The sequence below is a fragment of the Podarcis melisellensis genome (assembly GCF_964234715.1).
Source record: "Podarcis melisellensis genome assembly, chromosome: 8".
Classification (NCBI taxonomy): Eukaryota; Metazoa; Chordata; class Lepidosauria; order Squamata; family Lacertidae; genus Podarcis; species Podarcis melisellensis.
The window spans coordinates 82,991,914-83,011,924 of NC_138540.1; the positions used below are offsets into that span (position 1 = coordinate 82,991,914).

The window sequence follows — 20,011 nt, forward strand, 5'->3', positions numbered from 1 at the left end:
ATGAACGTGACTACGGTGCATTAATTTGAATGGGACTTCTCTGATCAAGTCTCTCTCTCTCTCTCTGTCTAGCCTACTTTGCAGGGATGTTAGGAAGATGAAATAAGCAAGCACCATTTACGTAACACAGGATTGGACTCTGATTTTAAAAGCTACAGATTAAACCACATCCAGATTTGAGGGGACCTGTTGGAAACGTGACGAGGCAAGTCTCCCAGATCCTTCATGTGCGCGGGCTTGTGGGGCACAGATGTAATGCAGGGTCTGTTCCCCTGCTCACACACTTCCCCTCAGCTGTCACGAGCCAGGCTGTGCAACAAGGGCAGCCATCGGCTGGGGATTGATAAATTGCTGTTTAAAATATTACCATATGCCACTTCTGATAATTAGCCCACAGCCCCAGGAGACAGCAGTAATGAGCGCTCTCAAGAAATAATTAGCCCGATCCGTCGGCTTCACCGGTGCCTGCCCTCAAAATGTCAAGACTCGCAAGATGCATGGATAGCGTCGTGGCATCGCTTAGCCACTGGGTGGCGCTGGACTTGATTGGGTCACTGTGAAAATCGGGAGCTTTCTATTCTTCCCAGTAAGAGATAATGAACGTTCCTGCTTAGCTTTGTGGTAGACTCTCTGAGCCGGAAACTGTGAGCTTCCAGATGTTGCGAGACCTCAGCTTGCCTCACCCCTGACCATTGGTCATGCTAGCTGAGCCTGATGGGAGATGGAATCTGTAGGGCCCCAGGCTTCCCAACCCTGACTCCAAGCCTTGTGCAACATGGTGTAAGAAGTCGAGTTTTAGACCCATAAACTCCTAACAAGGAAACCAAAACGGCACAGCTCCCTGCACCAGAAATGTTCTGCTGTAACAATAGGTGGCATGAATATTCAGCCACTCATTACTGAGGGGAAATGTGTGGAGCAGGTCTCGGTGTTTAGATTTCTGGGAATGGAGTTGAGAGATGACCTAACCTGGGGCGAAAACAGTAAAGACCTGATGAAGAGAGCACAGAAGAGGTTATATTTTCTGAGAATCCTCCGGAAAAATAATCTCTCAAAGGACCTGTTGATGGCATTTTACCATTGTCCTGTTGAGAGTGTATTAACTTATGGTCTGTGTGTGTGGTTTGGGAGCTGCATGGCCAGGGAAAAAACAATGCTGTCCAGGGTTGTAAAGACTGCAGAGAGAATAACTGGGTGCACTCTTCCCACCTTGGATCAAATCTATGCTTCCAGGTGCCATAAGAAAGCTGCAGAGACAGCGCAGGATAGTGCACACCCCGGAAATGATCTCTTTCAGCTTCTGCCTTCTGGAAGAAGGTACAGGGTTATAAAGACCAGGACTAGCCGCCTGAGAAACAATTTCTATCCAAATGCGATTTTGGTTTTAAACGCAGTGCAAGGTAGTCTCTATGGGAGTATATTGTATTTAATTATGGGGTATCAGAGTTTTTAGGGGGCTAACCAGGCTGGGATAGCAGGCTTGTTGGTTTTGAATGTCTGATATAGATTTTTTAAATTTCGTTGTTCTGTATGGGACAATGACAATAAAGATTATCGTATCATATCATATCATATCGTATCGAATGGAGGAGGAAACTGGTTTACTTCTGCCTGGCCACAAAACTCCCCAAAGATGGAAGAACTGTGCAAGCAAGCTCACTTCCCTCCCTTCCCCCAAAAGTAGCACGAGCAAACTATTTTCAAAATGGGATGCCTCAAGGATTTTCTGCAAAATACGTTTGACAAAAAAAAAAAAGTATTGAACGCCAGGATACCAATGCATAAAAAGTGTGGGGGCATAAAAAATGCATAAAAAGTGTGGGGGTGGGGACCAAATAAATGCACTAGTGGAATTTCAGTGCAATAGGTGGCTTAGGAAGGGGGCGGAGCCTGCCCAGAGATTGAAGGAGAAGAATCTTTTAGGTGAAGCGAGGGAGATCAGACAGAATCTGGACTTCATTGGCTCTTCACAATAAGTAATAATAATAATCATAAAATGTACTTATACCCCGCTCTCCCCAGCCAAGACCGGGCTCAGGGCGGCTAACACCAGGCATAAAAACAATTGATTAAAATACAACTTAAAAACAAGATTAAAATACAACATGCAGCCTCATTTCAGTAGAAACTCAAATCAAAAAACTTTTTGGGGGATGAAAACATCAAATCTTCACCAAGGCCAACTATCCAGACTGGTCCTACGTGGGCCAGAAAAAAGCCAGGGAAGTCCCCAAATAGGAGTTCCATCACAGAAGGAGAAAGGAAAAGAGAAAGAGGGGAAGGGGACCAAGTTGATTCCAAGCCAAAGGCCAGGCGGAAAGAAATCAGATCCTGCAGATAATTGCCAAATAGAGTCAGACCGGTAAGAGACAGGAAGGTCACGTGAGCCATACTCACCTGTAGAATGTGGCCCCCTAAGTGCTGTTCAAAGAGCTCTGTTAGCAGGGTGTTCACATTCCTCCGGCCGGCAGCTGTCAGAGAGAGAGAGAGAGAAGGAACCCGCTATCAGAGAGGTCACACCTTGGACACCCCACCACCCAATATTTGGCCCCCTGAACTCCACACTTGCCAGGAAGAAGCTGCTGGTGCCATGGCATTGAGACTCATGGTGTGACCAGGAGAGCATGGATTCGAGAGGCTGAGAACTTGCAAAGTTACAGCTTGGGGGGAGAGTGGAATTTGCCAGCCCTGGGAGATCCTTCTTGGACCCCCAAAATAATCACAACACGTATTGCAGGTTTGGCTCCAGCACAGAGCTTACCCGCCCCCCTAAAGCTGGAATTGCAGAACTGAAGATCTCTCTTATCAGCGAGAGATTTGTCCTAAGAGAGTTTAATCCAGGGATCAGCAACCTTTTTCAGCCATGGGCTGGTCCACCATCCCTCAGACCATGTGGTGGGCTGGACTATATTCTGGAAAAAAATATGAACGAGGAGGAGGAGGAGCAGAAACTCTTTCATCTTATATTTGTTCAGGGGATAATGATCAGGGACTGACAACCAAAGTTTCAGTCTCCCCACCTGTCCCCACAATAAATAAATGAAGTGCAAATATAATCTTTCCCACACATCGACCTCCTCATTTTTCGAAGGCCTTTCCTTCGTTCAGCAGTGAGCATGCTGTGACATCACAGCAGCCCAGCCAGTGCTTGAGGACGGCTTGTAGACCATCAGCAGTCAAGTGTTTTAAGGTCTGTATATAAGCATGTCAATCCTAAACCTCATCCATTTTGCTCAAAGGCAAGAAAGCATCTCAAGCGACTGAACCATGGGGTTATAGGTCAGCCGCAGGCAGAGACCCTCCTCCCCACAGCTTCTTCTCCCCACAGCTTCTTCTCCCCACACCAAAGAGCAAATACCAAAAAAACAGAAGAGGAAGGGGGGGGCAGAAAGGTTGGGATTCTTTTCCAGAAGTAATTTAAAGGTAGAAGGGAAATGTGAAGAAGAGGAGAGAAGCCTCAGACAGAGATCTTTTACAAAAAGAGAGAGATTTACCAAGTAATTTGGCAAAACAAAAGCTGTTACTAAGAGGGGAATTTGCATCTCAATTCCGGGACAATTTTATACAGGGACATACAAAACAACAACAATAAACCCAGCCTGTCACCCACATCTCCTCTCTTTACATGCATGTGCATCTGTGCACATTGATGCTTGCACAAACCCCACTCTGGGGTGGTGAGCTCACACAAGCAAGGACCAGGCACTCACTCTGGGGGAAGACAAGGACAGAGCCCTGGGGGTGTGGAGGGGGAAGTCTGGAGGGGAGAGTGAGGACCTGCCATTGTGCTCTGCACATTCCTGGGAGATGGGATTAGAATACTTATCAGCTCTGCATTCACTGCTCCCCAGCAAAGCTGAAAAGCTCACAAGACCCCGGCTTAACCTTCCTTTCAGCCCCTTTACTCCCTTGCAGCGAAGTTCCCTGGCTCAGGGGCCGAAAGAGAGGGGGTGTTGGGGGGGTGACGTGCGGACGAGGACACCCAACTGTGAGATGCCAAGAGGAGAGGCCTTGGAGAAATCTACACGAGCCCGAAAAAGATGGCTTCTGTTCCGCCACCTTTCTGAATTCCTTTTTTAAAAAATAATTTTTATTAATTTTTGAACATATTGTCATACATACCACAAAATTTCACATCTTATACAATCTTTTTGGACTTCCATCAGCCCCTCTGATGATCTCCCATTTTTATCATTTCTTCTGCATTTCTTAAATTCATATTGCCTTTAATTATCTTAACTAACATCTTCCTTTTTATCCAGTTCTGCAATAATTCAAATTATTCACCTCACAAAACTTCTTGCAAACCTACAAGTGTAATTTGGTCATCACAATTACTTTTCAAATAGTCCGTAAATTTGCACCAATCTTCTGTGAATCTCTGGTCCCACCGGTTTCGAATTCTTCCTGTTAGTTTGTCTAGTTCTGCATAGTCCATCAATATCATCCTCCAGTTGCCACCTTTCTGAATTTCTGCCCCTATCCTGGGGTGTTTTGACGCAGGTGGGGAGGAGTTTGAAAAATCCGCCGGGAGTTTGCCTGGGCAGAAACCGGATTGTTTGGTGCTTTGAGGTGGGGTAGCAAAATGGCACCTTGGATCATAGAACTGTAGAGCCAACCTGCCAATTAACCCTGGACACTTAACCAGGGAATCTTCCTGTGCCAGCCCTGTTGAAGTCAATGGGGGGGGGGGAGAGAACAGGGCAAAATGCTGAGCCCCCCCTCTCCTGTTAGTGTCAGTGGGTCTGCCCAACTCTTGTCTGATGATTTAATGATCATTAAATTTATTACTTGCCCTTCACCAGCAAAGTCCCAGCGCTGGTTAAAGGTAAAGGTAAAGTGACCCCAGACCATTAGGTCCAGTCGTGGCTGACTCTGGGGTTGTGGCGCTCATCTCGCTTTACTGGCCGAGGGAGCTGGCGTACAGCTTCCGGGTCATGTGGCCAGCATGACTAAGCCGCTTCTGGCAAACCAGAGCAGTGCACGGAAACGCCGTTTACCTTCCCGCCAGAGCGGTACCTATTTATCTACTTGCACTTTGACGTGCTTTTGAACTGCTAGGTTGACAGGAGCAGGGACCGAGCAACAGGAGCTCACCCCGTCGCGGGGATTCGAACCGCCAACCTTCTGATCGGTAAGTCCTAGGCTCTGTGGTTTAACCCGCAGTGCCACCCGCGTCCCGCAGCGCTGGTTACGACAACTTAAAAATCGGAGAAAGTTCCATTTTGCAATTCTGCCCTAATCTTCTATCCCATCTGTCAACGGGATGCCACTGCATAATTGGCTGTGGGAAACAGATTTGAGCTTCCAGACTGCTGTGGCAAGGGGATCATTTGCACCAGGTGCCACAGTCTTGCCCCGGCTCATCAGACACTACGGAAAACCCACACCTGCCTGTGGGCAGGGGGCTTTGCTTGAAAGGGGCACAGATGAAACGGAAAGGCTGTGAGTCTGTGGCAGAACATCTGCTTTGCACGCAGAAGGTGCCAGGGTCAAATTCCAGGTGGAGCTAGGGATAAACCCCTGCCTGAGCTGCTGCCAGCCAGTGTAGACAATACTGAGCAAAATAGACCAACAGTTTGACTCTGTATAAATTGGCATTCTATATAACCTTTTGGAAACGAAGGTTTGGAGCTTAGCACACACACCCCAACTCCTCAGTTGCACAGTTGGTACAGAATAAGACTCTTACTTTCAGGGTTGTGGGTTCGAATCCCGTGTTGGGTAAAATATTCCTGCATTGCAGGGGGTTGGACTAGATTGGCCCCCATGGTCCCTTCCAATTCTATGATGCCTCAAATGCTCAGAGACACCACTTGGCTTCAATTATACGCCTGGTGTTTATACATACATGTGAAGCTTGCCTTGCAGGGAGTCACACCGTTATTCTGCTGAGCTCAGTGGGCTCTGCTCTGGCTGGCAGCAGCCCTCCGTGGTCTCTGGCAGGAAATAGACATCCCTATTGCTGCCTAAAGGTAAAGGGACCCCTGACCATTAGGTCCAGTCGTGGCCGACTCTGGAGTTGCGGCGCTCATCTTGCTTTATTGGCCGAGGGAGCCGCCGTACAACTTCCGGGTCATGTGGCCAGCATGACTAAGCCGCTTCTGGCGAACCAGAGCAGCGCACGGAAATGTCATTTACCTTCCCGCCAGAGCGGTACCTATTTATCTACTTGCACTTTGACGTGCTTTCGAACTGCTAGGTTGGCAGGAGCAGGGACCGAGCAACGGGAGCTCACCTCGTTGTGGGGATTTGAACCGCCGGCCTTCTGATTGGCAAGTCCTAGGCTCAGTGGTTTAACCCACAGCGCCACCCGCGTCCCTATGATCGCTGCCTACCTCATCCTTTTAACTGCAGATGCCGGGAAAATGGACATGGGAGGGTTTATGTGTGTAAGGAAAGGGCTCTAGCCCCCAGCTTGCCCTCAGCCATGGGAAGCAGGCTGTGGGGTTAAGCCCCGGGTGAAATCTTGCCCCCCAAACTCAAATGGTCACCCATTGCATCTCTAAGGCTCTTTCAGTCTGATGATCGACTAGGCAGACACAGACCCACAAAACCATGATCCTGGACTTACTGGGGCAAAAGGAGGGCAGGAAGAGAAACCAATTCTCTTTCAGAGCTCACTTTCAAGGAGAAATAGTATTTTTACAAGGAGAAATATTATTTTTACAAAGAAAATCTCTCTCCCTCTCTCTCTCCCTCTTTTTTTTTAAAAAAAGGAAAAATAGCTGCAGCACCAGGCAGCCTCGGAGATGGCATTTATAATGGCTGTCTCCGTTATCTGTACGAATTTACTTGTAACTAACAAACAGAGAACTCCCTTGACAGACACTCGGAACAATACCAGCACCGCTAATTGCCGCAATTTGCTCTGTCATTTTCTTTAATTCCTTCATTTTTCTCTCTTGAAATAACCCCGCGGGTCAGACAGAATGCTCCTATAATTAAAAGCATTTAATGTAAGAATTAGAAAGCTGCTAGGATTACGGGGAAAAGAAGGGTACAGTGTGGTGGGGGGAGAGTGAAAGAGGAATATATGGGGAGGGGGACAGAAATACACCCCCCCTAACACACACGATTGCAATATCGCCAGCTTTTAAAGCCATAAAGCAGGAGGAAACGACAACCACAGGCTGCCCAGAAAATGCAAGCAGCTTATAATATTTGATTATTATTGGCGGAAACCTCTGAAATGCAGAGAGAGACAGTGGGAGCTGATGGCATGGTGAACTTGGACTGGGACGTCCCGGGTTCGAAATGTGATCAATACACGGTGTGAATCGGCAAGGGAGCAAGACAGCCGACTCTACAGGTGGAAGGAAAATGCCAGAACATCAGGTCAAAGGTCTCCAACCAGCAGGATGGGACCCACAAATGGAGCGCAAAAAGCTGTTGACCAGGCACCCTAATCTGATCAGCTTCCACGAGGGCTGCCATGGGGTCAGAGCCAAGGTGGTGTAATTGTTAGGGTGTCAGACTAAGACATGGGTAGGCAAACTAAGGCCCGGGGGCCAGATCCGGCCCAATCTCCTTCTAAATCCGGCCCGCGGACGGTCCGGGAATCAGTGTGTTTTTACATGAGTAGAATGTGTGCTTTTATTTAAAATGCATCTCTGGGTTATTTGTGGGGGGCATAGGAATTTGTTCATTTTTCTTCTTCAAAATATAGCCCGGCCCCCCACAAGGTCTGAGGGACAGTGGACCGGCCCCCTGCTGAAAAAGTTTGCGGACCCCTGGACTAGGACCTGGGAGAGCAGGGTTCAAATCCCCACTCGGCCTCCAGAACGAATTAAGTTCTTAACCAAGGTACCACTGTATTATTATTATTAATAATAATAATAATAATAATAATAATATCATAATCTCTGTCCTAAATTCTTGTAGTGCCTTCGGAAGTTCAATTTCCCCCCCTTTCCTTTCGCAGCTTCTGAGTTTGGTGGGGGGAAGAGGGTTAAAGACGGAGCCCAGTGCAGAAATGACTTTCCTAAATCTCCATGTGGCCACACTGAGGTCTAGGAACTTACTTTTTTCCAAATAAATTAAGGAATTTGATGCAGCGCCCATGTGCTCCAGTGTTAGTGCAGCAGCAGCCTACAGCCGCACCTGAACGAAAACAGCAACCGAAGAACTGATTCCGCGGTGTGCGTTGTGCGAAAACAAGGCCCATGGCGGGGGAGGAAGATGGGGGGGTGGACAGCACATGCAAGCACCATCGCAATCCACTCAGTAATTTTGTCCTGTCAACGTGCAATAATCATAATATTTCACCCTCCACTGAACAATGGTTCTTAATCTCTTAAAACATGTTATTTTTCCCCTCCCTCCATTCCGCGGCAGGAGGAAACTCTATTTAAATGAATGTATTTTGCTACGCCTAAGACCAAACAGCGCAAGGCCTGCCTGTTCACATCCTGGACTTTTTGCTGACTTTCAGGGGAGCAAATGGCACACAGGAGAGAACAGTCATCATTCACTTCTATGGAGGGGAGTGTTACAGAAATTACAGGGCAGGGGGCACATCTTTAAAGCTGTTAAATGTTACAAATATTATGCCTGAATGTATCCTTTTGACTCGACAGCTCAGGGAAGATACCTAGCTTTATAAATCATATCAAATCAACCCCTTCGCCAAGTTCCTCCATTCCAACGCCATTTTGCCCTTGGAAAAAGGACTCGTCCCCCTGTCACCTCCAGCCTCAAGCGTGAGGACACGAAAGATGATGTATCAATGATGCTGTACGAACTGTATTCTGGGATATTGTGGGAAGTTTGAACCTGTTGCGCAACAATAAAGGATCTAAGTCTACTGACTGCTGTTTTGCTCCATGTTACCGTATTTTTTGCTCCATAAGACACACTTTCTTCTTCCTAAAAAGTAAGGGGAAATGTCTATGTGTTTTATGGAGCGAATGCATGGTTCCTGAAGCCGAATTGCCCAGTGGCGTAGCGTGGGTTGTGAGCACCCGGGGCAAGGCAAGTAATTTGCGCCCCCTAACCCGTGGATTTGCACCCCTAACCCTAACCCCCAGATGTTGCGCCCGGTGCGGCCGGCCCCCCCTGCACCACCCACGCTACGCCACTGGAATTGCCCAGGGGCGAAAAGCAGTTCATGCAATGGCAAAAAAAGTGGTTACAAAGCACGGATCCACATGGATTCTCAGGATTTTAGCATTGGGCTACCCCAAACTCACCGTCAAATCACATGTCTGTGGCCACAGAGTGAACCACAAAAATCATACATCCACTGTTTCATTCCGAATATTTTTTTTCCTCCTCTAAAAACTAGTTGCATCTTATGGTCAGGTGCATCTTATGGTGCATCTTATGGAGCTGGAATTTCCTTCTTTTACTGACCGCATGGACCCGGGGGGGACCTGTACCCCAGCAAGCCGGGCTGTTGAGTAGTCTCTCAACCCGGAATTTTCCTTATCAGGAGTAAAAGGTTGTTCTAAGGGAACCAGAGTAACGGGTTGTTCTAAAGCAGCCAGATTCCTGCCCCGCAGCCATTTAGAAGCTAAGTCTCTATTTGCTTAGCTCCACCAATTAGTTTCTGGGCCCAATTCAAAGTGCTAGTTTTGACGTATAAAACAGCTCAGGACCCCAACACCTCAAGGACCGCCTCTCCCCCTATGAACTGACCCAGACCCTGCGGTCATCATGTGACGCCCTTCCTTGTGTGCCCCCTCCACGAGAGGTCAAGAAGGCAGCAACACGAGAACAGGGACTTCTCTGCAGTGGCTCCCTATTTGTGGAATGCTCTCCCTAGGGAGGTTTGCCTTGTACCTTCATTACATTTTTTTTTAAGTGCCAGGCAAAAACCTTCCTCTATAACCAGTTGGCATTCAACTATCTGTGACCTTTTAGAAGTGGATGTTTTTACGCTATTTCTATTTGCTTTTGCCTTTAAAACATCTAAGTGGGGTTTTAAAAAAATCTGTTTTGTTTGTTTGCTGCTTTGGTTTGCCCTGGGCTGACCTTTAAAGCCCTAAACGGCCTCGGTCCAGTATATCTGAAGGAGCGTCTCCTCCCCCATCGTTCTGCCCAGACAGTGAGGTCCAGCTCCGAGGGCCTTCTGGCGGTTCCCTCACTGCGAGAGGCCAAGTTACAGGGAACCAGGCAGAGGGCCTTCTTGGTAGTGGCGCCCGCCCTGTGGAACGCCCTCCCATCAGATGTCAAAGCGATAAACATCTACCTGACATTCAGAAGACATCTGAAGACAGCCCTGTTCAGGGAAGTTTTTAATATGTGACATTTTAGTGTATCTTTCATCTTTGTTGGAGGCCGCCCAGAGTGGCTGGGGAAACCCAGCCAGATGGGCGGGGTACAAATAATAGATGATGATGATGATGATTATTATTATTATTATTATTAACAAATTTAATAAAAAATAAATAAGCAAACAAACACCTCCTTTCTCATATGAGCCCACCTGCTTTCTGAGATCATCACCAAAGGCCCTGCTCTTGCTTTTGCAGGTCAGACAGGCAGGTACCAGGGACGGGGCCTCTTTAGTGGTGGCACCCAAGCTGTTGAGTCACCTCACAAGAGGCATTTCCCATCCCATATGCGTTTGAGTTCTTAAACAAGAGGTAGCTGGAAACTCCTGTTCCATTTGTTACGCTCTGCAGCTGCTTATTTGAATTTGTTATTTCCATCTCACCGCACTGGCCTTTGACACCCGAGATATAATTTCCCCCCCACCTTCTGATTCTAGATTGTTTCCACCAATTTAAATATTGTGTTTTCACCTTGTTGCAACCCACCCTGGGACCTTATGGCAAAGGGCAGGCCCAATCAGAGAGAAAAGCATATAGTGAATCCAGTTCTCCAACTCTGATTAGAAAAGACACACACAATTTTAAGAACGGACTCCCTCCTGTTACAAAACCCAGAGTTTTCTTGAGGAAGCTACTGCAGGTGGAAGTAGCAGGACAGCTGTGCTAACTAAATCAAAGCAAATATTTTGCAAGATCGTTCCTCTGGCATCAAGAGGAAAGGTAACTCAGGAGTAGCAGTTGGTGTAGGGGTAGAATCATAGAATCATAGAGTTGGAAGAGACCACAAGGGCCATCGAGTCCAACCCCCTGCCAAGCAGGAAACACCATCAGAGCACTCCTGACATATGGTTGTCAAGCCTCTGCTTAAAGACCTCCAAAGAAGGAGACTCCACCACACTCCTTGGCAGCAAATTCCACTGTCAAACAGCTCTTACTGTCAGGAAGTTCTTCCTAATGTTTAGGTGGAATCTTCTTTCTTGTAGTTTGGATCCACTGCTCCGTGTCCGCTTCTCTGGAGCAGCAGAAAACAACCTTTCTCCCTCCTCTATGTGACATCCTTTTATATATTTGAACATGGCTATCATATCACCCCTTAACCTCCTCTTCTCCAGGCTAAACATGCCCAGCTCCCTTAGCCGTTCCTCATAAGGCATCGTTTCCAGGCCTTTGACCATTTTGGTTGCCCTCCTCTGGACACGTTCCAGTTTGTCAGTGTCCTTCTTGAACTGTGGTGCCCAGAACTGGACACAGTACTCCAGGTGAGGTCTGACCAGAGCAGTAGTGGAACCTGACTGGAGGCCAACAACAACAACAACAACAACAACAACAACAACAACTGTACCCCACTCATCTGACTGGGTTGTTCCAGCTGCTCTGGGCAGCTTCCAACATATATAAAAAGACAATTAAACATCAAACATTAAAAACTTCCCTAGACAGGGCAGCCTCCAGATGTCTTATAAAAGTCAGGCAGTTGTTTATCTCCTTGACATCTGGGGAGAGGGTGTTCCACAGGGAGGGCGCCACCACCAAGAAGACCCTCTACCTGGTTCCCTATAACTTCACTTCTCGTAGTGTGGAACTGCCAGAAGGCCCTTGGAGCTGGACCTCAGTGAACGATGAGAGTAACTGAGCCAAGGCCTTTTAGAGCTTTAAAGGTCAGCACCAACACTTTGAATTGTGCTCAGAAACGTACTGGGAGCTCTTAACCCCCTGACTTAGTGGAGGCTTTCATACCCCCAAGAGGACAAGGAGCTTGCTTCAAAAGAGCGGTATGTTTAAGAAGCCACAGATTCTGAAAAAGCAAAAGATCACCAGGTTCAAGGTGGAAACCTGAAAAAACCCCAACAAAATTAAGAGCCCCTGCCTTCCAAACTCCACTCAAGCTGCCAAAATATTGTGAAGCAGTTGTTGCTTTGACTCATCATATCCTGATTGACACTGTTTTTAATCCATGGTAGATTTTTGCCAGTTCCTTACTGCCATTCTGGGTTACACTGCTATCTAAACTGAAAGGGGGGTTTTTTGGGGGGGGGAGGGGGCGGAATCTGTGTAAAGCCAAAACTAATTTTTGCACTCTGTAAAAATTAGGCACATCTGCATATATTTTCTCATTTGTACTGATGGGCAAACTACGCTCAGCAAGCCACATAAAAGCTCTCATGGATGAAAAAAAATGAAATCTGAAAAATTAAGGGAACACCTGTTTTGAGGACCAGAATTTTTTTTTTAAATGCCCTTCTTGAGAAAAAGAAGCCACTTACCCTTTCCTCCCTTTTCCAAAAGTTAAGCTTTCTTGGCTCAGAAATGGACCTCATTCTATGCCAGGCCACAGGCAAACTTAGCCCTCCATATGTTATTTGGGACTACAATTCCCATCATCCCTGACCACTGGTCCTGTTAGCTAGGGATGATGGGAGTTGTAGTCCCAAAACATCTGGAGGGCCGAGTTTGCCTGTGCCTGCTCTGGAAGTCCCAGCTATAATCAAGTGGTTTTTCAATTTCAAATGGGGAAGCATAGGTGCCGGCTCCCTGGGGCTTCGAGCAACCACAAAATTCCCCATGAAGGGGCCAGGCACCCACAAATTTTGGAGCCAGGGCCATGCATGTTGCATGGCACCCATGGCCCCCGGGCACCCACAGTCGAGGGGCCAAGCTGAAACTTCTGTGGGGAAGGGTTGGATTTCAGTGGTAGAAGCTTGCATGCGAAATGCCTTGAGTTCAAATGCGGCAGCATCTCTAGATAGGACTGGGAGACACCCCTGCCTGAACCACTGGAGAATGGCTGCCGTGCAATATTGACCCAGATGGTCTGATTCAGTATAAGACAGATATCCATGTATACCACATTTATATATCACATTTGCCCCCATTGCTATTCATCTGGCATGATTTATTCTACTTGCGGGTGGGGAAGAAGAGTTTGGATTTGATATCCCGCTTTATCACTCCCTTTAAGGAGTCTCAAAGCGGCAAACATTCTCCTTTCTCTTCCTCCCTCACAACAAACACTCTGTGAGGTGAGTGGGGCTGAGAGACTTCAGAGAAGTGTGACTGGCCCAAGGTCACCCAGCAGCTTCATGTGGAGGAGCGGAGACGCAAACCATAATCACCAGATTACGAGTCTACCGCTCTTAACCACTACACCACACTGGCTCTCTAGAGAAGCAAGGCCCCAAATCCATCCTTGATTACTTAAAAACCTGCTCAGCTCCTACCCCTCAGATTTCAGAGGTCAGCTGCCTGCACACTTGCAGGTTTCTCCTTGTAAAAGTGGTACTTTTCTCCCTGGAAAAGTGGTACCTCGGGTTAAGAACTTAATTCGTTCTGGAGGTCCGTTCTTAGCCTCAAACTGTTCGTAACCTGAGGTACCACTTTAGCTAATGGGACCTCCCACTGCCGCCACACGATTTCTGTTCTCATCCTGAAGCAAAGTTCTTAACCTGAGGTACTATTTCTGGGTTAGCAGAGTCTGTAACCTGAAGCGCCTGTAACCTGAAGCACCTGTAACCCAAGGTACCACTGTACCTGTGAGGGCTGAGAGCATCTTTCATTGCAAACAACAGACCCAGAAAAATGGAGGCTGAATCCTGCACACCCTACTATAACCGCCAAACATTTTGGAGGGCACAGAATATTATCCTTTCCTAATCCAGCAGAGTCTCCCTTCTTCTGGCAAAAGTGTAAGGGGGGGGGGGAAGGGTTCCCTCCCCCTTTCAAAAAAGAAGAAGAATCAGAAGCCGCGAGGGGGTTAATGTCAAAATCTGGCGGGATTATTGGAGTCACAAAAAAGAGAGTCGTCCAGAGCTGGAGCAATCACTGAATTCTTCCCCCAAGTGTGTAATTATGTGGGAGAATAAAGCCAGTGGAATCGCAGCGGATTACGGCCGAACAGCTGCAAACCCCCTTTTGCGCAGTCGGAGCAGCGGGAGAATTAGCTGCAGCTGAAAGGCAAAGAGCAAACCCGTCTCTTGGCTCCTTGCTGGCAAAGTTAGCTGGGAAGGGGACGAACCGATGCCTCATAATTTAGAGGTGGGAGGGTGACAGTAGGGGGAAGAAAGGAGGGAATAATATTCTGCGCCGCCTGGCCAAAAGATCCTGGAACTCTGGGGCTCGCTGTGGAAAATGCCTTCAGGGAATTACTGGAAAATATCTCCAGGGTTATTTTGAATTCTGGTGCTGGAGGAGACTCTTGAGAGTCCCATGGACTGCAAGAAGATCAAACCTCTCCATTCTGAAGGAAATCAGCCCTGAGTGCTCACTGGAAGGACAGATCCCGAAGCTGAGACTCCAATATTTTGGCCACCTCATGAGAAGAGAAGACTCCCTGGAAAAGACCCTGATGTTGGGAAAGATGGAGGGCACAAGGAGAAGGGGACAACAGAGGACGAGATGGTGGGACAGTGTTCTTGAAGCTGCCAGCATGGAGTTTGACCAAACTGCGGTAGGCAGTGGAAGACAGGGGTGCCTGGGATGCTCTGGTCCAGGGGGTCACGAAGAGTTGGACACGACTAAACGACTTAACAACAACAACAACATCTCCAGGGAAGACCAGATGCAAAGTCATAAGCGCTTGCTTAGTCTTTATACACAGCTGTGGAACCTTTTTCATGCATCCTCAGCACACCTTACAATAGCCTGGCCAGGTAGGTCCGTATCCCCCATTTGTCAGGTGGGGACCTAATACTGAGAAGAAGAGAAGCTGCAATGTGAAGCTGCGGCAGAGAAACATGCCAAGCCAGGGACAGCAGCGTGTTGTGGGCAGGGTCCCCGATTAGTACTGGAGAGACCTGGGTTCAAATCTGTCCTCAGTCGTGAAGCTCACTGCATGCCCTTGCGCCAGTCCCTTGTCTCTCACCTTAGCCAACATGGCAGGGTTGCTGTGAGGATATAAGAACAAATTTCTCCAAGCTCCTTAGAGGATGACCAGGATTAAAATAAGGCATCACGGTCTCCAGCCAACAGCACCGGCAGCACAAGAAGGGGGCATTAGGCACAAAAATGGACGCAAGAAGAATTACCAACGAAAGAAGAATGGAGGATGAAATTGATGAACTATGCAGAATTAGATAAATTAACAGGAAGGATTCGAAACCTGCGGGATCAGAGATTCTTAGAAGACTGGAGTAAATATATGAACTATTTGAAAAGTAATTGTAATGAACAGATTACGCTAGTAGGACTGCAAGAAGTTTTGTAAGGAGGATGATTTGAAATAATGCAAGAAAGACTATGAGTGAATTGTTAGTTAATAACAATTAAGAGTAATAGAGAAATTAAGAAATGCAGAATAGGTGATAAGAACGAAAAATCATCAGAGGTGTTGATGGAAGTCTAAAACATTGTATAAGATAAGAAGTTATGTTAGATGACTGTTGGAAATGATATGTTAAAAAAAACAATTAAAATGTATAAAAGAAGAAGAAGAAGGGGGCATTAGGGCACTAAACTTATGCTCACTTTGTTCCCATAATCCGCACTCCAGCCAGCCCTTGCCTGTTCTCTTGCTCCTACACTGCAAGCCAAAAGTACCCCGTCTTCCGACTCAAACACCAGCCGGGAACAAGGGGGACATATCCAGCCAACGCGAGGCAATCTGGGTCAATTAGATTGAGTGGCCCAGGGGTGGCGCAACCATGGATGGAGGGCAAGCGTGGGCGAGTCACTTTTGCAAGGGGGGAAATTGAGGCATCAGACATTCTTCCACCTCCCTCCCTCAGCCGGGCTGGTTGGGGGTGGAAGAGACAGGAGTCGTGGTAAGGCTGGGCTTCAGGAACTGAGTTTGGGGCTGGCCCCTGGCTCTCCGCCAGGCTGAGGGCGATTCGGTACCCGCTGAGAAGCGAGAGGACAGGGCGTGCTGCCAAGGGATTTGATGGCAAACGCTGGGTGCCTAAATCGTCACGCACCCAGGTCCATCCATCTCTCTCTGTCTGTCTCTCACACCCACGGCCGTGGTCTGCTTACCGGGGAAGAAAGCAAGAAGAAGAAGGAGAGGAGTTTGGATTTGATATCCCGCCTTTCACTCCCCTTCAGGAGTCTCAAAGCGGCTAACATTCTCCTTTCCCTTCCAACCTCACAACAAACACTCTGTGAGGTGAGTGGGGCTGAGAGACTTCAAAGAAGTGGAACTGGCGGAAATGACTGGCAGAATCCAAGACCAGGGAGAAGAGTTGGTGGAAGAAGATTGGAAGAAATTTAAAGACTATTTACAGAAACAGTGTAAAATTAATGAATGTTAAAATGATGCCGGTTTGAAATGAAGCGGTTTTAGCAATAAGGTTAAAAGGGAATATGTAAAAATGGATTGATAACAGATGATAATATAAAGCTACAATATGTTAAGACATAGAATGAAGATAAAAACAAAGAGGGAAAGGATTTGCTGAATTAAACATGTGAATTGGAATACAAAAAGGGAGGTGCGAGGAAGTCAGGGAAACAAGTAAATGAAAGGCAAGATTTAGAAAGAGGGATTTATTTTTTAATTGTTTCTATTTCTTCTGTATTTTGTATGTTTTGTTTTCTTCCTTTTTCTTTTTTTCTATCTTTTTTTACCATTTTTGTAATCTTTTTTGAAATCTTAATAAATATCATTTTTTTAAAAAAAGTGAGAGACTTCAAAGAAGTGTGACTGGCCCAAGGTCACTCAGCAGCTGCATGTGGAGGAGTGGGGAAGCGAACCCGGTTCCCCAGATTACGAGACTACCGCACTTAACCACTACACCACACAGGCTCTCTCACACCCACGGCTGTGGTCTGCTTACCAGAGAAGAGAGCAAGGACGTAAGAAGCACCTTGCTGGGGGAAATCTGTCTGAGATAATAAGTGTTTATATTTGTTTGCAAAAGTTCCAAAATGTCTATAATGTTCCTTGTATTTGCAAACATATGTCTTCCTGGGAGAAAGCCTGCCTGGTCCTTATGAATTACTTCATTCAAAGCTCTTTTAAGTCTGCTTGCTAAAACATCAGCAAATATTTTGTAATCCACATTTAAAAGGGAGATGGGGCGGTAGTTCTTCAGTTGTGTCTTTTCAGTTTCTGATTTTGGTATCAACGTGATAAAAGCTTCCTTCCACGATTCCGGCGCCTTCTTTCCCTCCAAAATTTCATTGCTGACCTCCATCAAAGGTTGAATCAAATAGTCACTCATTGTCTTGTAATACTTGGAGGTCAGACCATCTGGTCCTGGAGATTTGCCCAGCTTCATGTTCTGAATGGCATGTTCAATTTCTTGTCGTGTTATTTGACTATTCAGGAGTAGTCTATTTTCTTGTGTAAATTTTTTAAGACTATATTTTTTCAAAAATTGTTCAATCTCAACTTCATTTTGCGGCCCTTGGGTATATAGTTTCTTGAAATATTTCTGGAAGGATTTTCTAATTTCCACAGGGTTCTGGATATTTCTTCCTTCAATTTCTAAATTTGTTACTATATTCAACTTTTGTCTCTTCTTCAACTGCCAAGCCAGCAGTTTCCCACATTTATTTGCCGATTCAAATGTTTTTTGTTTCATTAGCTTAATCTTCCATTCTATTTCCTGATTTATCAATTTAGAATATTGTGCCTGATAAAGTTTAATTTCTCTCAGAATCGGCTGTGACTTCGGATTTGCTCTTAACTTCTTCTCTAATTCTCTTATTTTCTCCAAAATCTTGTCTTTCTTTTCATTTTGTTTCCTTTTCTTAATAGCATTCTGTTGTATTAAGAACCCTCTCATCACAGCTTTACTTGCGTCCCAAATTGTTCTTTTTTCCACCGTTGTGTTCAAATTTATTTCGAAATAGTCCTTCAAAGCTTTTTGGGCCTTTTTGATAATCTCCTGATCTCTAAATAAGTTGTCATTCATCTTCCATCGAAAGGAACCGGTTGGGAGCAGTGTCAAATCCATTTTCAAAGCGTTATGGTCGGAGCAGGTCTTTGGGCAGATTTCCACTTTCCTAACCTTAGGTGCCAGACCTCTAGTAATCCATATTTGGTCGATTCTTGTCCAAGTCAGGTGGGCTTCAGAGAAGAATGTTCCTTCCTTTCCCAAGGGGTTTCTCGTTCTCCAAATGTCAATCCAGTCCATATTGTCTGTCATTTCAAAAAAGGTCTTTGGTAGTCTGCCATCTTTGGTAACCTTTTGACCTTGCGACTTATCCATGTTAGTTGATACAATCCCGTTCATATCTCCCATCATAATGATGTTATCAAAGTCCAGATACTCCAGCATGCTCTCATGCAACTTCTTGTAGAATTCCGATTTCCCTTCATTTGGTGCATAAATTCCTAATAACATAATTTTTTCTCCTTGATATTGTATTTCAACTGCCAAGATTCTGCCATGTTCATCTTTGAATAATAATTTTTTTTTTTGTCTGAGATAATAAGGAGAGTCTGCTGGATATGACCAATGGCCCTTCCAGTCCCGCATCACAGTGGCCAAAGAGATGCTTCCCAGGGGAGCAAGACCTGATTACAATATCAACTCTCTCCTGTGGTTTCCAGCGACTGGTGTTCAGAAGCTTTGCCGCCTCCAAACGTGGAAGAAGAGCCTTGCAGCGGCGAGACTCCTTACGGGGTCCTTGCCACAGGATCACATTCACCCAGTGCTATACCAGCTGCACTGGCTTCCGGTGGAGTACAGGATCAGGTTCAAGGTGCTGGTTTTAACCTTTAAAGCCCTCTACGGCCTAGGACCCTCGTACCCACGGGACCGCCTCTCCTGGTATGTCCCACGGAGGACCTTACGGTCTTCAAACAAAAACATCTCGGAGGTCCCGGGCCACAGGGAGGTTAGGCTGGCCTCAACTAGAGCCGGGGCTTTTTCGGCCATGGCTCCAATCTGGTGGAACGCTCTGTCACAAAAGACTAGGGCCCTGCGGGACTTGACATCTTTCCGCAGGGCCTGCAAGACAGAGCTGTTCCACCTGGCCTTTGGCCAAGGCACAGTCTGACCCCCTCCTTCGGTAATCCTCATAGCACTCTAGCCCAATGGTTGCCATTAATTTGATTTTGAATTGGTTTTAGAATGAATTGATTTTAGAATGCATTTCAATTGACTGATTGTGATTTTATGTGAACTGTGTTGCTTTTATTGTTGTTGGCTGCTCTGAGCCTGGTTTCGGTGGGATATAAATAATTTATTATTTTATTTTATTATTATTATTATTACTATTACTATTATTATTACCCTCTTGTGAATTTGTGCAATCCTCTTTTAGAGCACAGACACTCCCACCGCCCCATTCAGAACGTGACCGAGGGCAGCAACGCTTGAGAAGGAAAAGTCGCACGTATTTTTTGCTCTATAAGACTCACCTTTTCCCTCCTAAAAAGTAAGGGGAAACGTGTGTGCGTCTTATGGAGCGAATGCAGGCTGCGCAGCTATCCCAGAAGCCAGAACAGCAAGAGGGATTGCTGCTTTCACTGCACAGTGATCCCTCTTGCTGTTCTGGCTTCTGAGACTCATAATATTTTTTTCTCGTTTTCTCCTCCAAAAACTAGGTGCGTCTTGTGGTCTGGTGCGTCTTACAGAGCGAAAAATACGGTAATGGGAAATGGAAACGCAGGGAGCTGCTTCCACAGACCTCAATGTTGCCCGCAATGACTGGCAGCAGCCGCTCTCCATGGTTTCAGGCAGGGGACGTTTCCCAGCCCTGCCTGGAGACGCTGCCAAGGACCTTCTGCATGCAAAGCAGGTGTTCTGTCACTGAGACGCAGCCCTTCTCCAATGCAGGCAGAGAGAGAAGGT

At 46.6% G+C, this 20,011-nt stretch overlaps 1 protein-coding gene across 5 annotated transcripts in view; it reads right to left on the minus strand.

Moving 5' to 3' along the window:
- The window catches only part of NPAS1 (neuronal PAS domain protein 1), a 94,701-nt gene that overhangs the window by 50,353 nt on the left and 24,337 nt on the right, over nt 1–20,011 (minus strand). For all 5 annotated transcript variants that reach the window (XM_081921981.1, XM_081921982.1, XM_081921983.1 and 2 more), the window contains one exon: nt 2,398–2,471. In XM_081921981.1, the coding sequence (XP_081778107.1) occupies nt 2,398–2,471 (74 nt within the window). The remainder of the gene's footprint in view (nt 1–2,397; nt 2,472–20,011) is intronic.